Here is a 16,689-nt window from a genome sequence, read left to right as displayed (position 1 = left end):
CTCTGCACAGATCTAGATACATAGATACATACCCTGCAAATTTGCAGATATCTGGTTTATATACAAGGGAATGCACATCTGCGAATGTGGATACAGATGTCCGTGGATCATTTTTGGAGATGCAGATATCAATTTTATATCTGAAGAGCCCCATGAGGATAAAAAATGTGCATCCACATCCATATCTGTATATGTAAAAATGAGCCATACACAAAGCAAATCCACAAATTTGCAGGGGTCTAGCTACAAAAATTTGTATCCACATCTCTATCTGCAAATGGATGAGGTTATCTGCAGCTATAAAGTGGAAATCTCTGGATTTGCAGGGCTCTATTTATCAGTGCAGAGCTCTAGAAAAAAGTAGAAAAAAGTATAAGGTTTGCAAGTTTGAACTGCCCATAGGCAGACTTGAACCTGGGACGTCCCAAACTTTGTGCAGGTGCCTCTATAGTTTGAACAAAAACCCAGCTGGCTCTCAGCTTAGGCTTTAGAGTACACATTCTTTCTCTGTGAAGTGGTCTAGATGCCACTACATGGGATAGTGAACCACACACAGGGGTGTTGATCACACCCTTCACTTTTTTCAGGTGATCCCTAAGTAGGTTTCTTGAACTTTACAGATGAACCCTAAACCCCTGCTTGAGGTACAGGCACATAACACAGCCCTTTGGGACCACTGGATCATAGAATCATAGAACAATAGAGCTGGAAGAGACCTAAAAAAGCCATTGAGTCCAGCCCCCTGCTCTAAGCAGGACCAAACCCCCCAGATCAGCCCAGCCAGGGCTTTGTCAAGGCGAGACTTAAACACCTCCAGGGATGGAGACTCCACTACTTCCTTGGGTAGACCATTCCAATGCTTCACCACCCTCCTAGTGAAAAAGTTTTTCCTAATGTTCAACCTGGACCTTTCTAACTTCAACTTGAGACCATTGTTCCGTGTTCTACCATCCGTGACCATCAGCCTCTTTGCAGCCTCCCTTCAGTAAGTTGAAGGCTGTTATCAAGTCCCGCCTCAGTCTTCTCTTCTGGAGACTAAACAGTCCCAATTCCCTCAACCTTTCTTCATAAGTCATATGCCCCAGCCCCCTAATTATTTTGGTTGCCCTCCGCTGGACCCTCTCCAGTGTATCCACATCCTTCCTATAAATGGTGGCCCAGAACTGGACACAGTACTCCAGATGCAGCCTCACCAAAGCCGTATAAAGAGAAATAATCACTTCTCTGGATCTACTGGCAATGCTCCTCTTGATGCAACCTAATATGCCATTAGCTTTCTTGGCTACAACGGCACACTGTTGACTCATGTCCAGCTTCTCGTCCACTACAACTCTCAGATCCTTTTCTGCAAAACTACTACTGAGCCAGTCGGACCCCAGCCCGTAACAATGCTTGGGATTCTTCCGGCCCAAGTGCAGCACTCTGCACTTGCCCTTATTGAACCTCATCAGATTTCTTGCAGCCCAGTCTTCCAATTTGTCTAAGTCAGTCTGGACCCTGTCCCTACCCTCTAGCGTATCTACCTCTCCCCCTAGCTTAGTGTCATATGCAAACTTGCTGAAGGTGCAATCCAATCCCTCATCCAGGTCATTGATAAATATGTTGAACAGAACAGGACCCAGAACTGAACCTGGGGGCACTCCACTAGAAACCGACCACCCTCCTGACACCGAGCCATCGATCACTACCCTCTGGGCCTAACTTGCTAGCCAGCTTTCTATCCATCTTACCGTCTATTTATCCAATCCACATTCCTTTAACTTGTCCACAAGAATATTGTAGAAGACTGTATCAAAAGCTTTGCTAAAGTCCAGATAAATCACATCCATTGATTTTTTCCCTATCCACAGAGCCAGTTCTCTCATCGTAGAAACATTTCTACTGTGAATGAGGCAGTTTTACACAAGCTGCCTCATGGCATAGCCCTTTCACCTGTGGGGGTTGCTTTTTATCAGCAATGACAAGTACTTTATTTAAATTGTGGGTTTAATGTTTTGAATCATAATTTAGTGATTTTCCTAAAGAAAGTTGATTCCCATTAGTTGGTAACCATTAAAACATGTTGATCTGCAACAAAAGATAGCCCAAAATATAGCATAAAGGCTTTTTTTTTTTTTTAAACTAACCCTGGAGGATACGCTATTTCCATATATGTTTATTTAAGCAATTCTATTGCTTAACTCCTATTTATTCAGATTAACATTCACATTTTATTGTGATTAAAAACTACAGAATTGTGCATTACTCATTTATTACATGGTTAATATTCACTTTGGATTTGTGTCAAACTGTATTTGAATGGAAATACCCAGTGCTTTTTTTTTGTGCTGTTTCTTGCCAGTGCTGAATATTGGCACCTCGGCAGCCCCAGTCATGGGACTGACTGGTGGGTGGGGAGCCATCTGAGTACCGGCACTTCCCCTCAGACCCCCACTCTTTTTTTGTAATTAAAAAAAGGCACTGGAAATAACAATTCAATTAAAATGCAAAAACCTTATAAATTTATAAAATAATAATTCAGAGGTGCCTGATAGAAAGGAAAAAAGCATTTTAAATGCAAAACACGTTTTCATAAACTAACATTTATTAAACAAAGGAAGAATTATCTACATTTAGGGAATTGAACTAATGGTGGCCCCTCAGGCAACATTTTGTAACTACAACAAAGGGTCCTGTGGCACCTTATAGACTAACAGAAAAGTTTAGAGCATGAGCTTTCGTGAGTTAACTCACTTCTTCAGATGCTGGTCTGAACTAGATGCTGGTTGTAATTAGTGTATCTCATCCACTTACAGGTACTTTTTGAAGCTGCTTTTTCAATTCCTAATTGGCTTCTGAACTTTGAAGGAACTCATCATGAAACCAACTGGCTGAATAAACTGAAATGAAGTAAATCTCTCCCCTTCTGCAGAACAGGCTATCTGCTGTCCAAAGCCTGTTTGGTATGTCAAACAACTTCCAGATTCACAACCAGTTACTTCACCAGTTCACTAGTAGTTAGACTTTTTAAAATATGGCAGCAAGCATAGACTGTTTTACATTTTTTGTGTTTAAATTATTTGAGTACATAATGTTACATCTTAAACTTATAATATATTGTCAATTCAAAATAGTTTTTAAAATAAATCTATATGTAACTTAAATTAGAAAATCCAACTGCAGGACTGGCTGTTTTGGGAGTGGTTGATTCATAGTGAGTAGGTCCTGTTGATCCCATGAACATGGCATATCCTACACAAGCAGGATTCAAGCTGTGGCACGGCCAACCACAATACGGTCTGATTAGCTCAGGCACTTCTGCAATTTTTCTGTCAGCTTTCTCTCTTTGCATGTCAGGTGTTCTGTCAGAAAGTTCTGTCCAGACAGGTTACACAGGAAGCTGCTGTAGGCAACAAGGTCAGTATATGAAGCAAATCTCCAGCAACCCTGCTGCAGTAACCTCCTCTCCACCCACCAACTCACTCACACACACACACGAGGCTAAGCAATAGCCCAGTAATCCTTGGAATACTTTTTGGTTTTGTTTTCTTGTTGCTCTGATCAGGAGATCTGGCAAAGCCTTCCAGCCACTGCTGGAGGTCTGTCAAACTGGCTAGCTGGCTGGATCTTCAGGGGTATGGCCACTCCCAACCTGCCTGATTGACAAGCCTGATTAACAGCCCCAGGGAACTGCAAGCAGGAGCAAGACCCATTGTACCGGATCTGCAAAGTTTCTCTGCAAAGGCTGCTATTTGTTTGTGTCCTGGTTGTCATGCCAGAGCCTGATGTTTCTCACATGCACTTGACCTTCCGAGGAAGAAAATATACCCTTTTTTGCTTTTGTTTCTTATGGCCTAATCCAGAGCCTTACTTGAAGTCAGACTAAAGACTGTCATTGACTTCAATGGACTTTGGATCAGGCCCTAAAAGAAGAGAGTCTGACAAAGCTGAACTTCCCATATTGTCTCCAGATGCATGAATATTAAGATAAGTAGTATTATTTGTTGTCTATTTCTAGTACTATTAAATATCCTTATAAAACAAAGTAGGTACCAGTTTATTTCTTAGTTTATATTTTAATTTGTATATATACGACTGTCAAACAGGTCTATTCTCAATCATCAGCCATCCTCCTTGTGACCCACAATGCCAGGCCATAATGGTCCAACCACGATATCTTACCTTCATGCTTCCCTCCTTGCCCAACTATAAAATTCCAGACCCTGTCCAACCACCAATCACGACTGGACAGAGTTTCAATCCCCACCAATGGTCACTTTGATAATCTGAAAACTTGTATTTAAGACAAAAAAAAACACCAGCACAGAAAGCTAAGACAATTGACAAACAAAATTTTAAAAGTACAATAACTTTGGGGCTCATCAAACCTTTATTCATAATGTAAGTCAATTTCTATTTTGTGGCATTGCCAAAACTCAGAAAAATAAGCAATTACAATCCTTTCATTTCTGTCTAATTAGTTAAAGCATTGTGAAATCTTTTTCACTATTAAGTTAACAATTAGCAATATTTGAACAACACAAAAGAAACCAGAAAATAAAATCTGTTTGTTATAAGTTGCTATACAATCATACATTGCATTAAGCAGCTATGCGTTATTTGTTGATTTACTAGTACTCTTAATTTTTCTTTGCCTTGTATTAATTTCCTTCCATGGCAAGTTTATGGTACACGATCACAATGAGTATACAACTAATTAGCCAGTAAAAGGTTGATTTATGCCTGTATCACAAATGCTGATCTGATCTTCCCAACTGATGAAAAATAACAAGTTAGTTTACCCTATTGCATGTCTCTCCAGTAGTCTCTGGACTGGTATGGTCAACTTCCCAAGAAAGCGCTTGATGATAGGACGACTTTTGGCAAATTTGTCTTTAATTTCAATCTCCAAGACATCTGTTAGAAGTGCCACAAAAGAATATTTCTGAAAGAAAAAACACATTTGGCCATGTATCAGTACACCATCATTCAACATATATGTACATTTACACCACCTGTTTGTGACAGGCAATGCAAAGCAACGATTATTGATTTAGATAGCTGCTTCAGATTACAAAGAGATGCTACCATCAATTAAAAATTTTTTTTCTTCCTTCGCTCCCTCGAAGATTAAAATATCCTTTTTGTTTCTACATTACTATAATGTTTCCATCAAAATAGTTGTTTGGTGAGGCATCATTCTTCTTTTTGGAACAGCCTATATCCGCTAGTTGGATTTCCACTGGCCTTCACCTTTCATGTCTCAGTCCAAATCATAACCTTACTAGAAAGGCTAAAATGTATTCTGGCTCGTTAGCCAAATAATTCTCAACAGGGAACAAAACTAGATGCTACAGTTTCATGACAGACATCCTACAGACAGACTCAATTTTTTGTATATCTGGCAGACTTATACAACAGCAAATGAGTTATGGTAAGGAACAAAAACAAAAATTCTCCTCCTTGTCAGCCAGGATTGGGTTTCCTGTAATGAATGAAAACAAAAAAGCAGTAAAGTAGCACTTTAAAGACTAACAAAATAATTTATTAGGTGAGCTTTCGTGGGACAGACCCACTTCTTCAGACCATAGCCATACCAGAACAGACTCAATATTTAAGGCATAGAGAACCAAAAATAGTAATCAAGGTTGACAAATCAGAAAAAAAAATTATCAAGGTGAGCAAATCAGAGAGCAGAGGGGCGGGGGAGTCAAGAATTAGATTAAGCCAAGTATGCAAAAGATCCCCTATAATGTCCCAGAAAATTTGCATCCCAGTTCAAACCATGTGTTAATGGGTCAAATTTAAATACGAAAAAGAGTTCAGCAGTCTCTCTTTCCAAAGCAATGTGAAAATTCTTCTTCAATAAGAGGCAAACTCTTAAGTCATTAACAGAATGGTCCACTCCATTAAAATGTAGACTAACTGGTTTGTGGATCAGGAGTGTTTTGATGTCTGTTTTGTGCCCATTAACTCTTTGTCTGAGAGAGTTTGAAGTCTGTCCAATATACAAAGCATCTGGGCATTGTTGGCACATGATGGCATATATGATGTTAGCTGAGGAACATGAGAATGTGCCCGTGATTCTGTGACTAACCTGGTTAAGCCCAGTAATGGTATCAACAGAATAGATATGTGGACAAAGCTGGCAGCGGGCTTTGTTGGTAAAGATCTGGTAGTTTTTGGTCTCTGTCAGTAGGATCAGAGAAAATGCAATTGTACCTAAGGGCTTGTACCTTGTAATTGTACCTAAGGGCTTGACTGTAAACAATGGATCTAGTTATGTGTGCAGGATGGAAGCTAGAAGCGTGTAGGTAAGCATAGTGATCAGTGGGTTTCCGGTAGAGGAAACAGGAAATGCAGGAACACCACTCCTGGGACTTTTCCTTGCAACTGACTGAGCCTGAACATAAATGTTAACTTACTGTGTCATTTTTTTCTTCTCACACCATATAATCCTTTATAATTAATTTATTCCAACAATTTCCAGGAATACATAAAGCTATTTAGAAAGTTTTGGAATTGCTAACAGAGGAGGAGCTGAGATGCTCAGAATATAAGGTTCAAACATATTACAGGAGACAATTGTTCTTACTTAACAACAGGCTTCCTATAATTATTGCAATTTCCTCATCAATTTAAATAACCAACTCAGAGCCTCAGACTGAAGGAAAAAAAACAGAGGAGTGAATTATTGAATCAGCCATGTGAAGGAGTTCTTAAAAGGCATACATTACCTCCCTGTGCCAAACAGGATTAGTTGTATTACTGATGATAGTAGACCTTCTTTCCTGACCATGATGGGCAAATGTTGGAAATGTGCTTTTCTTTCCAGGCTGAATAGACATCTTTAGGTAAGGATCAGGATTGAAGAACATCCCTTTTTTAAGACCAACTGCCCTAATATCTTAAAAGGAAGAAGGAAAAAGGAGCAAAAAAAGACTTAAGCAAGAAGTTGACAAATGATATAATCCTAAAATATTACCTCAGGACTCAGTTTACCATAAACTGATTTTAGAAGTACCACAAAATTACTCATACTATGATTAATTAGATCTAGTGAATGGAAGTTGTCTATGGCAAGAATTCCAGCAGTTTTCTTGACAACAAAGAGATGAGGCAGGGAGACAAGCATATCAAGCTCTTGATTTAGATTATGATCCCCAATTATTTCTAATACAAAACATTTTCTGAGAGGCAGAAGTATCGTCCTTTGTACTTAATGAATTTTCTTTCAGAGACAAAACATCCAATACCCATGCTTCCACATGCTGTGGGATTAAAATAAAGAAAGAGCCAACCACAAAGTAGGAAAATGAAACAATGTTTTTCAGGATTGGTACTCTGATACATAAACATAACCTTAAATATTCAGAAAACATGGTGGTGATGTGGGTTTGGAAGCAAATGGTCCCGGGCCAGGGGAAGAGACGCCACTCCCAGGAGAGGAGTTGCAGAGTTTTTGGAGAATGCTTCTCTCTTTCCATAGATCTTTCCCTCCATGGAAGCACAGCTTGCTGGCTTGTGCCATCTGCTGCATCATGGAATAGCTTACACTAATGGTCACCTGCCAGAACTGTTCATATCCTCAGCTCATACTTAAATGTTGGGCCATATGCTCATATAGCCAGTGTTGATTTTAGAATTAATTTTTAAGTATTATTCCTATCAGGTTCCCTGACAATAGATTTCTGGGTGCTTCTTCATGAACTACTCTTCCATGCAGTGTCCAACATCCATGCAGCTGGCACACACAAGGCCAGAAATGCAGTTTTGTGTATGTCATTTTTGCACACTCAGAAGAAAGTTTATTTTACAAAAATGAAACACTAAATTTGGATTCAGCCTAAAATCCCCAACTCTGTGGTCAAAAGTAAATGCTGAGGGTCAGGGCACTAAAAATACAATATAGGAAAAACCATAAAATACAAAATAAACCCTTTCAAGAGCAATTTTTTCATAGCTGAAATGAAGTGAAAAACATTCCAGTTCTCTATCATACTCTTCTCATCTGAACCATTTAGACACACTTCTTCTCCAAGTAGGTGCACAGTTATGCTTAAGAAAGAAACACCCCTCAATGTAAGTGTTTACGCATTAGTCAAGAAAAGCAATGCATGCGTAAAGCAGCAAGAAATAATTAACAAGAAAGAGAGACTAACATCTTCCCCCACTTCTCAAATACAGTATACCCACAGAACCTAATTTTAAATTATTATGAGTACATACAGAGCCAAGAACCTGCAAGATCCAACAGAGGTGTCTAAGATGATTAAGAATATTAATAGGAAGTGATAACCAAAGGAAGTGGTGATCAAAGACGAGAACGAAGAGGTGTTCATGAAAAAGGAGAAGGTTATGCAGCAATGGACAAGATACTGCACCGATCTGTACAATGCACTGTTGGACCTCAGTATCTCAGAGAGACTGATCAAAGAACCAAGAGAGAGAACTCCACCAAGCATCGAGAGCAAGACTGATATTTTGAAGGCAGAAGTAGAAAGAGCAGTGACACAACTAAAGAACAACAAAAGCCCTAGAAATGATAGGATCATGGGAGAGATGATCAAATATAGCAGAGAAAGTATGATTCAGGAAATATACTGACTACGTAATGTAGCATGGAAAGAATGGAAAGCACCTAAGGAATAGACAAAATCCATGCTAGTGACAATACACAAGAAAGAAAGTGCACTGGAATGCAAGAACTACAGAATGGTTGCCCTAATGAGTCACCTACCCACAGTGCTGATGATGGTACTAATGGAGAGAATGAGATCACAGATAGAAGAACATCTAGCAAATGAGCAAGCGAGGTTCAGGAAAGATAGAAATACTATACAGCTGATACTGGCCCTAAGATTGATAGCAGAGAAAGCTTGATGAACGAATAAGAACATCTACAATTGCTTCATTGACTGTCAGAAGGCATTTGACAGTATAGAGCTGAAAGACTTGGGTAGTGTTGTAACCGTATGGCAAGGATAGCAGACTGATACGGTTGTTGAAGGATATTAACAACAATGTGGACGCTGTGGTGAGAATTTGCAGAGAGTTGGGAAGTTGGTTTAGAATTAGTAGAGATCGGAGACAAGGAGATCCAATATCACCCAGTATCTTCATCATGCATCTAGAGAGAGCAAAGGACAAGATCAAGGAAGAGGCAGAAGGGATATCTGTAGCTGGGATAAGAATTAACAACTTGAGGTTTATGGATGATATAGTTATCATTGGGGAAGATGAAGAGAAGCTAGCAGGAATGGTGAAGGTGCTAAATGAAAAAGGGAAGCGATATGGACTGATTACGAACTTCGATAAAACAAAAACAATGGCATTTGGAGATAAGGAAATAGGAAAGATGATCAGTGTAAATGGGATTGAATTAGAGAATGTAGAGAATTTCACATACCTGAAAGGCAACATAACATCTGATCTAGACTGTAAGAAGGAAATAACTGAAATAACAAAAGCAAGAGTGAGTTTGAAGGTGATGGATAAGCTCTAGACAAGCAAAGCAATTAGTTTAGGAATGAAGCTTATCATCTTGAAAAAGTGTGTATTCAGCAGCATGTTGTATGATATGAGACATGAGATAATAATGAAAGATTTGAAGAGAAGGATGTTGGCATTTGAGAGGAGTTGTTATAGAAAGATCCTGAGAACAGGATGGATGAAGGTCACCAATGAGTAATTATATAGCAAGATACAGCTGAAAGAGAACCTACTTTAGAAGATTATATAACAAATCACAACTATTCAGGCATATCTGCAGAATGAACGACTAATGAAAAATCAAGACCCTGGTATTCAGCATAATGGATAGTTTGAATAGGAGAGACAGATCCCACAGAGAATGGGTAGGTGATATAGTAGATAGGTGCGGAGCTAGTCTACAGAAACTAAGCCACTCTGCACTAGACAGGGAAAGATGGAAGGAAATAGCGAGGGAGGCATAGGAAACCAATGGGCACTGTGCCCATGGTTGTTGATGATGATGGAGATCCTAAAGCCTGAGACAGATATATTATCATGCAACCTGCCTTTGCTTTGATATAATAATATACTGCATTAGATCACTAAAGCTTTCTGCAATGTACTGTCATAGCATACAAACACCAATGTTTAGGGACACTCAGCTCTCTACGTATTCCCAACTAATTTACAGTCCCCTATAAAAACCGCCTATTCTTTCACCATCTTTAAAGGCCAGCATTTTATAATGGGTTTATCTGAACATAAAGTGCTCTTAGAAAAGATTGGAGAATTAAAAAGAGAAGACTTTTTTAAAAAAAGAAATATGAAAGGCACCTCCATAGAAGGAAGATTAAATTAAACCTGACATAGATTTCCAAAGAAGTCAATTTGGGAGCACAGGTAAGTGCCTCCCACTGCCCCACAAAAAAAAATTGTCTGCCAGTTTTGTTCAGACTTTTCAGTCTTTAACCAAAATTAATTTCATGACTTAATTATGTTAGTGTCACACCAAAAAAGAAGTCATAGACCTGCTTCTTCCAGTCAATCTGTGCAAATAAGATTGTTGTTTCCATGCTCTCCTGCTAGCAAAAGTGCAAGAACAAATCTAGCCTAACCGTGCACACACTTAGACTATCTCCTGGAGACAGTGCAAGACCTAAGTTTGTCTTTTTTTTTTTTGGAAGACTGCTTTCGCCACTGCTTTCCTCCCATGGTCATCAGAATGCTGATGAGCAGTAAAAGTATTCATGAAAGGATACATGCTTAGTTAGCACCACACTGGGTCAGGTCAGTTGAAATGTATTTATCCAAGTTTGTCTTTGATGGGAGTGTAGCAGATGAGGAATGGATCACTGCATTCCAGCAGACAGATTGGAAAAGGCCATCCTGGTGCAGAAGAGGGTGCACCAGTCTAACATAGGAAATTCAACTGTCTTCTGAAGATAGAGTAATGTCATCACTTAAGTGTGAAACACAGGGATTTTGGTCATAATTTAAGTGTCACTTTCAGTAGTGAAGTCACTACTGACATACCTCTAGAACCATGCCCAGACAAGGGATTGGGACTGATCTTTCACCTTCAAAAGTAGAAACTTTCTGGCATTGAAGTCAAAAGACATTCTTTGCCTACATTAGTTAGATCCTTGATTCATTCTGTGACAGCCCTAGAGGGCACTATAGCCGTGTCTACACGTGCCCGCTACTTCGAAGTAGCAGCACTAACTTCGAAATAGCGCCCGTCACGGCTACACGTGTTGGGCGCTATTTCGACGTTAACATCGACGTTAGGCGGCGAGACGTCGAAGCCGCTAACCCCATGAGGGGATGGGAATAGCGCCCTACTTCGAAGTTGAACGTCAAAGGAGGGCACGTGTCTACGATCCGCGTCCCGCAACATCGAAATTGCAGGGTCCGCCATGGTGGCCATCAGCTGAGGGGTTGAGAGACGCTCTCTCTCCAGCCCCGGCGGGGCTCTGTGGTCACCATGTGAAGCAGCCCTTACCCAGGGCTTCTGGCTGCTGCTGCTGCAGCTGGGGATCCATGCTGCATGCACAGGGTCTGCAACCAGTTGTCGGCTCTGTGGATCTTGTGTTGTTTAGTGCAACTGTGTCTGGGAGGGGCCCTTTAAGGGAGCGGCTTGCTGTTGAGTCCGCCCTGTGACCCTGTCTGCAGCTGTGCCTGGCACCCTTATTTCGACGTGTGCTACTTTGGCGTGTAGATGTTCCCTCGCAGCGCCTATTTCGATGTGGTGCTGCGCAACGTCGATGTTGAATGTCGACGTTGCCAGCCCTGGAGGACGTGTAGACGTTATTCATCGAAATAGCCTATTTCGATGTCTCCACATCGAAATAGGCTACTTCGAAGTAGGCTTCACGTGTAGACGTAGCTTATGGATTCACACACAAAGACTACCATGCAAAATTCTGTTTTGGAAAGTGGAAATATCTTCCTCTCCACAAAACATCCCTAAAATGTACCACCTTTCCCCAAATGCAGCACCTTTATGGAAAAAATCTTACTAAACTTACCATTCTATAAAATGTTTAAATCAACTTTCAGAATACCCACAGCTGAGCTAGAAATCTGTCACATACTATATGTTTTTTAGAATAGTTTTTATAAAACCCTCTATAATGTTCCATAGGCTCTGTTGTGTTTTTCCTCAGTAATTTCTACAGAATCATTCTAAAATGCAGTTTTAGTGTATTCTAGTCCTACAGACAGACAGAAACCCCGTAAAGGTTTTTGTGGCCTATTCAAGATTTAAGTTCCAGATTGTACCTTCTTTGTTTACATTGAGATACTTTATTCTTTCATGAGGCCACACATATAATAAGCATTAATCAACAAGAATAACCATTTAATTATTTTTGTCTGTTACTGATGGAAAAAAAAAGTTCAAAAAGCTGTCACAATTGATAGCCATTTTGTTCTGGCACTCTGTCCGTCTTTCAAAACAATGGAATTAATTCATATTCCATTAGCTCTCTTCTATGTGTAGAAAAGTTAGTTTTACCACTGTTCAATCTCAGATGGATTTTCCCTTGGTCACACTGAAAATTTACTTGATACTCTCATGCTAGACCCTATCAACCAGTTTCTTTCACTTCTGGATATAAATGAATCTGGTTTGCTTTTACCTAAGAGTTTCTCAATGAAAGATCTTTCAGACCACTAGAGTGTGCTGCTCAAGAAGACAGATGCAGCTCAAGATGAAATGTTTTCCATCTTTCAGTATTTAGCTCAGTAGTTTCTTTTTCTTATTTTAAAAAAGTACCTTTCCTTTGCCATAGTACAGTGGGCATTGATTCCAAGTATCAGTACCCACCCAACACAACACTGAAACTTATCTTAGTGGGATAATGCAAGACACTTCTGAAATTTTACCTGACAGTGCAAAGCTGACTAGTTTCCGAGAGTGCTGAGTTCCAGAAGCACCTTCATCCATTCCTTCCGCTCCTATCTAAAGAAGACAAAAATGAAGGGTATCATGGTATATTTCATTTCTATCTGTATGTTCATGAAGATTATGAAATACTCAGAAGATAAAGTATCGGAGGGGTAGCCGTGTTAGTCTGGATCTGCAACAGCAACGAAGGGTCCTGTGGCACCTTATAGACTAACAGAAAAGTTTTGAGCATGAGCTTTCGTGAGCACACTCACTTCATCAGATGCTGATCGTCTGATGAAGTGAGTCTGTGCTCACGAAAGCTCCTGCTCAAAACTTTTCTGTTAGTCTATAAGGTGCCACAGGACTCTTCAGAAGATAAAATGACCCATAAACAAAGTCATAATGTGAAAGCACCAGCACTTGTTTCCACCTACCCCAAATTCCCTGGAATTTCAAGAATAAGCGCTACTGTCTGCACAATGTAGTGTTAATGTTGCAACACTGAGAATCTTCTGAACATACATAATTCATGGACTAGTAGGTATGTAGCTGGTATTAACTGAAGAAAGTGAAAGCTCTTCTTCATAGATTTCTGTCTTCTAAAAAAATAATAGCACAAATTGGCATTTTATAATGTAAGCAAGAGTGAACTACAGACACTGTACTGTACAAAATATATGGCTTAATTAGGGCAATCAAAGGAGCAGACTATCAAAGTATTTAATATCTATGTGACAAAATAAGGCACATATCAAGCCATGTTCATACTTGTGAAACTTTCACTGAGATTTATTTCCACTTTCTATTTGCAAGCTTCACTTAGAAATAAATTCACTCTATTGCCTTCTTTACAAGTGGATTTTCTCAAAGAGGATCTGTAGGAAGAACTTGCTTCCCCTCCACCCCCAAGAGTGGCAGCTATCTAGCTGAACACTCTATTGTAAATCATGGACTATTATGGCACGTCTACATTGCTTTCAGAGGGAGCCTCCCAGCTTGAAGAGACAGACTTATGCCAGCTCCGCTCAAGCTACTGCACTAAAAACCACCATGGGGATGTTGTGTTATGGGTGGCAGCTTAGACTAGTGACCCAAGCCCAAGCCCTCATGACTTCCTTGTTCTGACTTGGATAGCTAGCCCATGCCACAATATCAATACTACTAATTACAGCACACAAGCTCAAAGAAGAGATAGCACGAGTCTCTCTACCCACACCTGGAGGCACACTCACAGCTTCTGTGTAACACATACTCTTACTTTTCAAATCAATGGAAAATATAGGGTCTGTGTTTTAAGACAAATGATTTCAGAAGGAAGCACAACACTCACATCCAACACGAAAAAGACAACGAATCTCTAGGATAAGGCTGAAGACAGCCTGTAGAACTGTGCACCAGAATGTAAATTTGATGAAGCTTGAGATCTGAGCACACTGTATCGTGTACACTAAATATATGAAGCTCTAATAAAAACAGTGTTATCAAAGTGATTTTATATTGAAAAAGGGAAATAATATGTTGAGGAAAAATGCACAGAAATGAAAAAAGTATAAAATATATCCAATAAAAATATTATATGGTCTGTTTCCAGGATTATAAATCACACTGGGGTTGTAAAACACAAAAAAAACCCTGCAGTCTGGCTGCATATAAACATATGTTAAATCTGTGAAAGATGAGACTCTTCTTTATATCAAGACTGGACAGCTTTCTAAAAACGATGTTATTGCTTATACAAAAGTGATTAGCTTGATACAGAAGATACTGGATAAGGTTCAGTGGCTTTGCATTTGTCCTTTGTACTTTGCATTTCTCCTTATTAAACTTCACCCTGGTTTACCATTTCTTCAGTTTGTCCAGATCATTTTGAATTATGACCATATTACCCTTCAAAGCAGTTGCAACTGCTCCCGGCTTGGTATCATCTCCAAACGTAATAAGTGTACTTTCTATGCCAATATCCAAATCATTGATGAAGATATTGAATAGAACTGGTACCAAAACAGATCCCTACAGAACCCCGCTTGTTATGCTCTTCCAGCATGCTTACAAACCATTCATAACTCCTCTCTGAGAATGCTTATCCAGCCAGTTATGCACCCACCTTATAGTGGCCCAATCTAAGTTGTATTTGCTTAGTTTATTGTTAAGAAGATCATGCAACACTGTGTCAAATGCCTTACTAGAAGTCTAAGGATACAACATCCTCCACTTTTCCCTTATCCACAAGACTTGTTATCCTGTCAAAAAAAGCTATCAGATTGGTCTGGCGCGATTTGTTCTTTGTAAACCCATGCTGGCTATTACCTAATTTCTTCCTGAGCTTCGCAGATTAATTCCTTAATTACTTGCTCCATTATCTTTATGGCACAGAAGTTAAACTACTGGCCTGTAGTTTCCTGGGTTGCTCTTTTTCCCTTTCCATAGGTGGGCAGTATGTTTGCCGTTTTCCAGTCTCCTGGAATCTCTCCCGACTTCCAAGACTTTTGAAAGATGATACCTAAAGGCTCAAACATCCTCTATCAGCTCCTTAAGTATTCTAGGATGCATTTAATGAGGCCCTAGTGAGTTGCAGACATCTAATCTAAGTAATTTTTAACTTGTTTTTTGTTTGCTCTATCCTCTAAACCTACCCCCTTCTCACCAGCATGCATTATGTTAGTCATTTCTGTATCAGACTTCTTGGTGAAGACCAAAACAAAGAAGTCATTAAGCACCTCTGCCATTTCCACGGTTCCTGATATAATTTCTCCCTTCCCACTGAGTAGTGAGCCTACCTTGTCCTTGGTCTTCCTCTTGCTTCTAATATATTCATAGAATGACTTCTTGTTAACCTTTATGTCGGTAGCTAGTTTGAGCTCATTTTGTGCCTTGGCCTTTCTAATCTTGCCCCTGCATACATATATTGTTTGCTTACATACATCTTTTGTAATTTTTCCTAACTTCCACTTTTTATATGACTCCTTTTTGATTTTGAGATCATGAAAGATCTCCTGGCAAAGCCAAGACAGTCTTTTACCATATTTTCTATCTTTCTAACGCATCAGTATAGATTGCTTTTGGGCCCTTAATAATGTTCCTCTGAAACACTGCCAAATCTCTTCAGTAATTTTTTATTTTAGTCTGGCTTCCCATGGGACCTTACCTACCAGCTCTGAGTTTACCAAAATTTGCTTTCCCAAGGTCCCGAGGATGCCAGACTGGAGAGGGTCAACCTGTACATGATATAATGGTCTCTGCTTGCCTTAACACCTCCGAATAAGTGACAAAAGTCAGCTTTGCATTAGTATAAAGTGTAATGCCTATCTTTTCAACTGGTTTAGCTTTTTGAAAAACAGATACTGCAATCTCATCTGTTAATCTGACTGCCAATCTCCATGGAATGTGTCTTCAAAGTAAGGATAGGTCTATACTACAAAAGACATGTGATCTAAGACATAACTCCAGCTACACGAGTTGTGTGGCTGGAGTCAACATACTTTAAGTTGAATTTCTGGCCTGGGCCACAGCAGGAGATTGATGGAATAAATTCTCCTATAAACTTCCCTTACTGTGCACAACAGCGAGAAGTACTGAGGTTAATGTGAGTGCCCTCAAGGTTCTATGGTTCTACTGCAGCACTGTCGATCTTCCACTCAATGTAGACAAGTCCTAAATCAGAGCACGATTACAAACTGGGGATTAATCAGCAACTAAAGCCTAAGAATTTCCTCCTTAGCAAAATTCTAATACATAGAGTAACATGTAGCGAAGGTGAAGAAACAGCAGTGATAAAGAAAAAAGAAAAATACAACACATGTCTGAGGTCTCCATGGGCCTTGATTCTCTTCAGAAAGGACGCACAG

General features: G+C 39.7%; 1 protein-coding gene across 4 annotated transcripts in view; it reads right to left on the bottom strand.

The window, feature by feature from the left end:
- Window positions 1-16,689, bottom strand: part of HECW2 (HECT, C2 and WW domain containing E3 ubiquitin protein ligase 2) — a 250,554-nt gene that overhangs the window by 89,223 nt on the left and 144,642 nt on the right. For all 4 annotated transcript variants that reach the window (XM_075002118.1, XM_075002120.1, XM_075002119.1 and 1 more), the window contains 3 exons: window positions 12,841-12,916; window positions 6,717-6,886; window positions 4,782-4,924 (listed from right to left, as the gene is read on the bottom strand). In XM_075002118.1, coding sequence (XP_074858219.1) covers window positions 4,782-4,924; window positions 6,717-6,886; window positions 12,841-12,916 — 389 coding nt within the window. The remainder of the gene's footprint in view (window positions 1-4,781; window positions 4,925-6,716; window positions 6,887-12,840; window positions 12,917-16,689) is intronic.

The sequence above is a fragment of the Carettochelys insculpta genome, chromosome 8 (assembly GCF_033958435.1).
Source record: "Carettochelys insculpta isolate YL-2023 chromosome 8, ASM3395843v1, whole genome shotgun sequence".
Classification (NCBI taxonomy): Eukaryota; Metazoa; Chordata; order Testudines; family Carettochelyidae; genus Carettochelys; species Carettochelys insculpta.
Note: the sequence above shows the minus strand (reverse complement) of the source record. Positions and strands in the feature narration are given on the sequence as shown.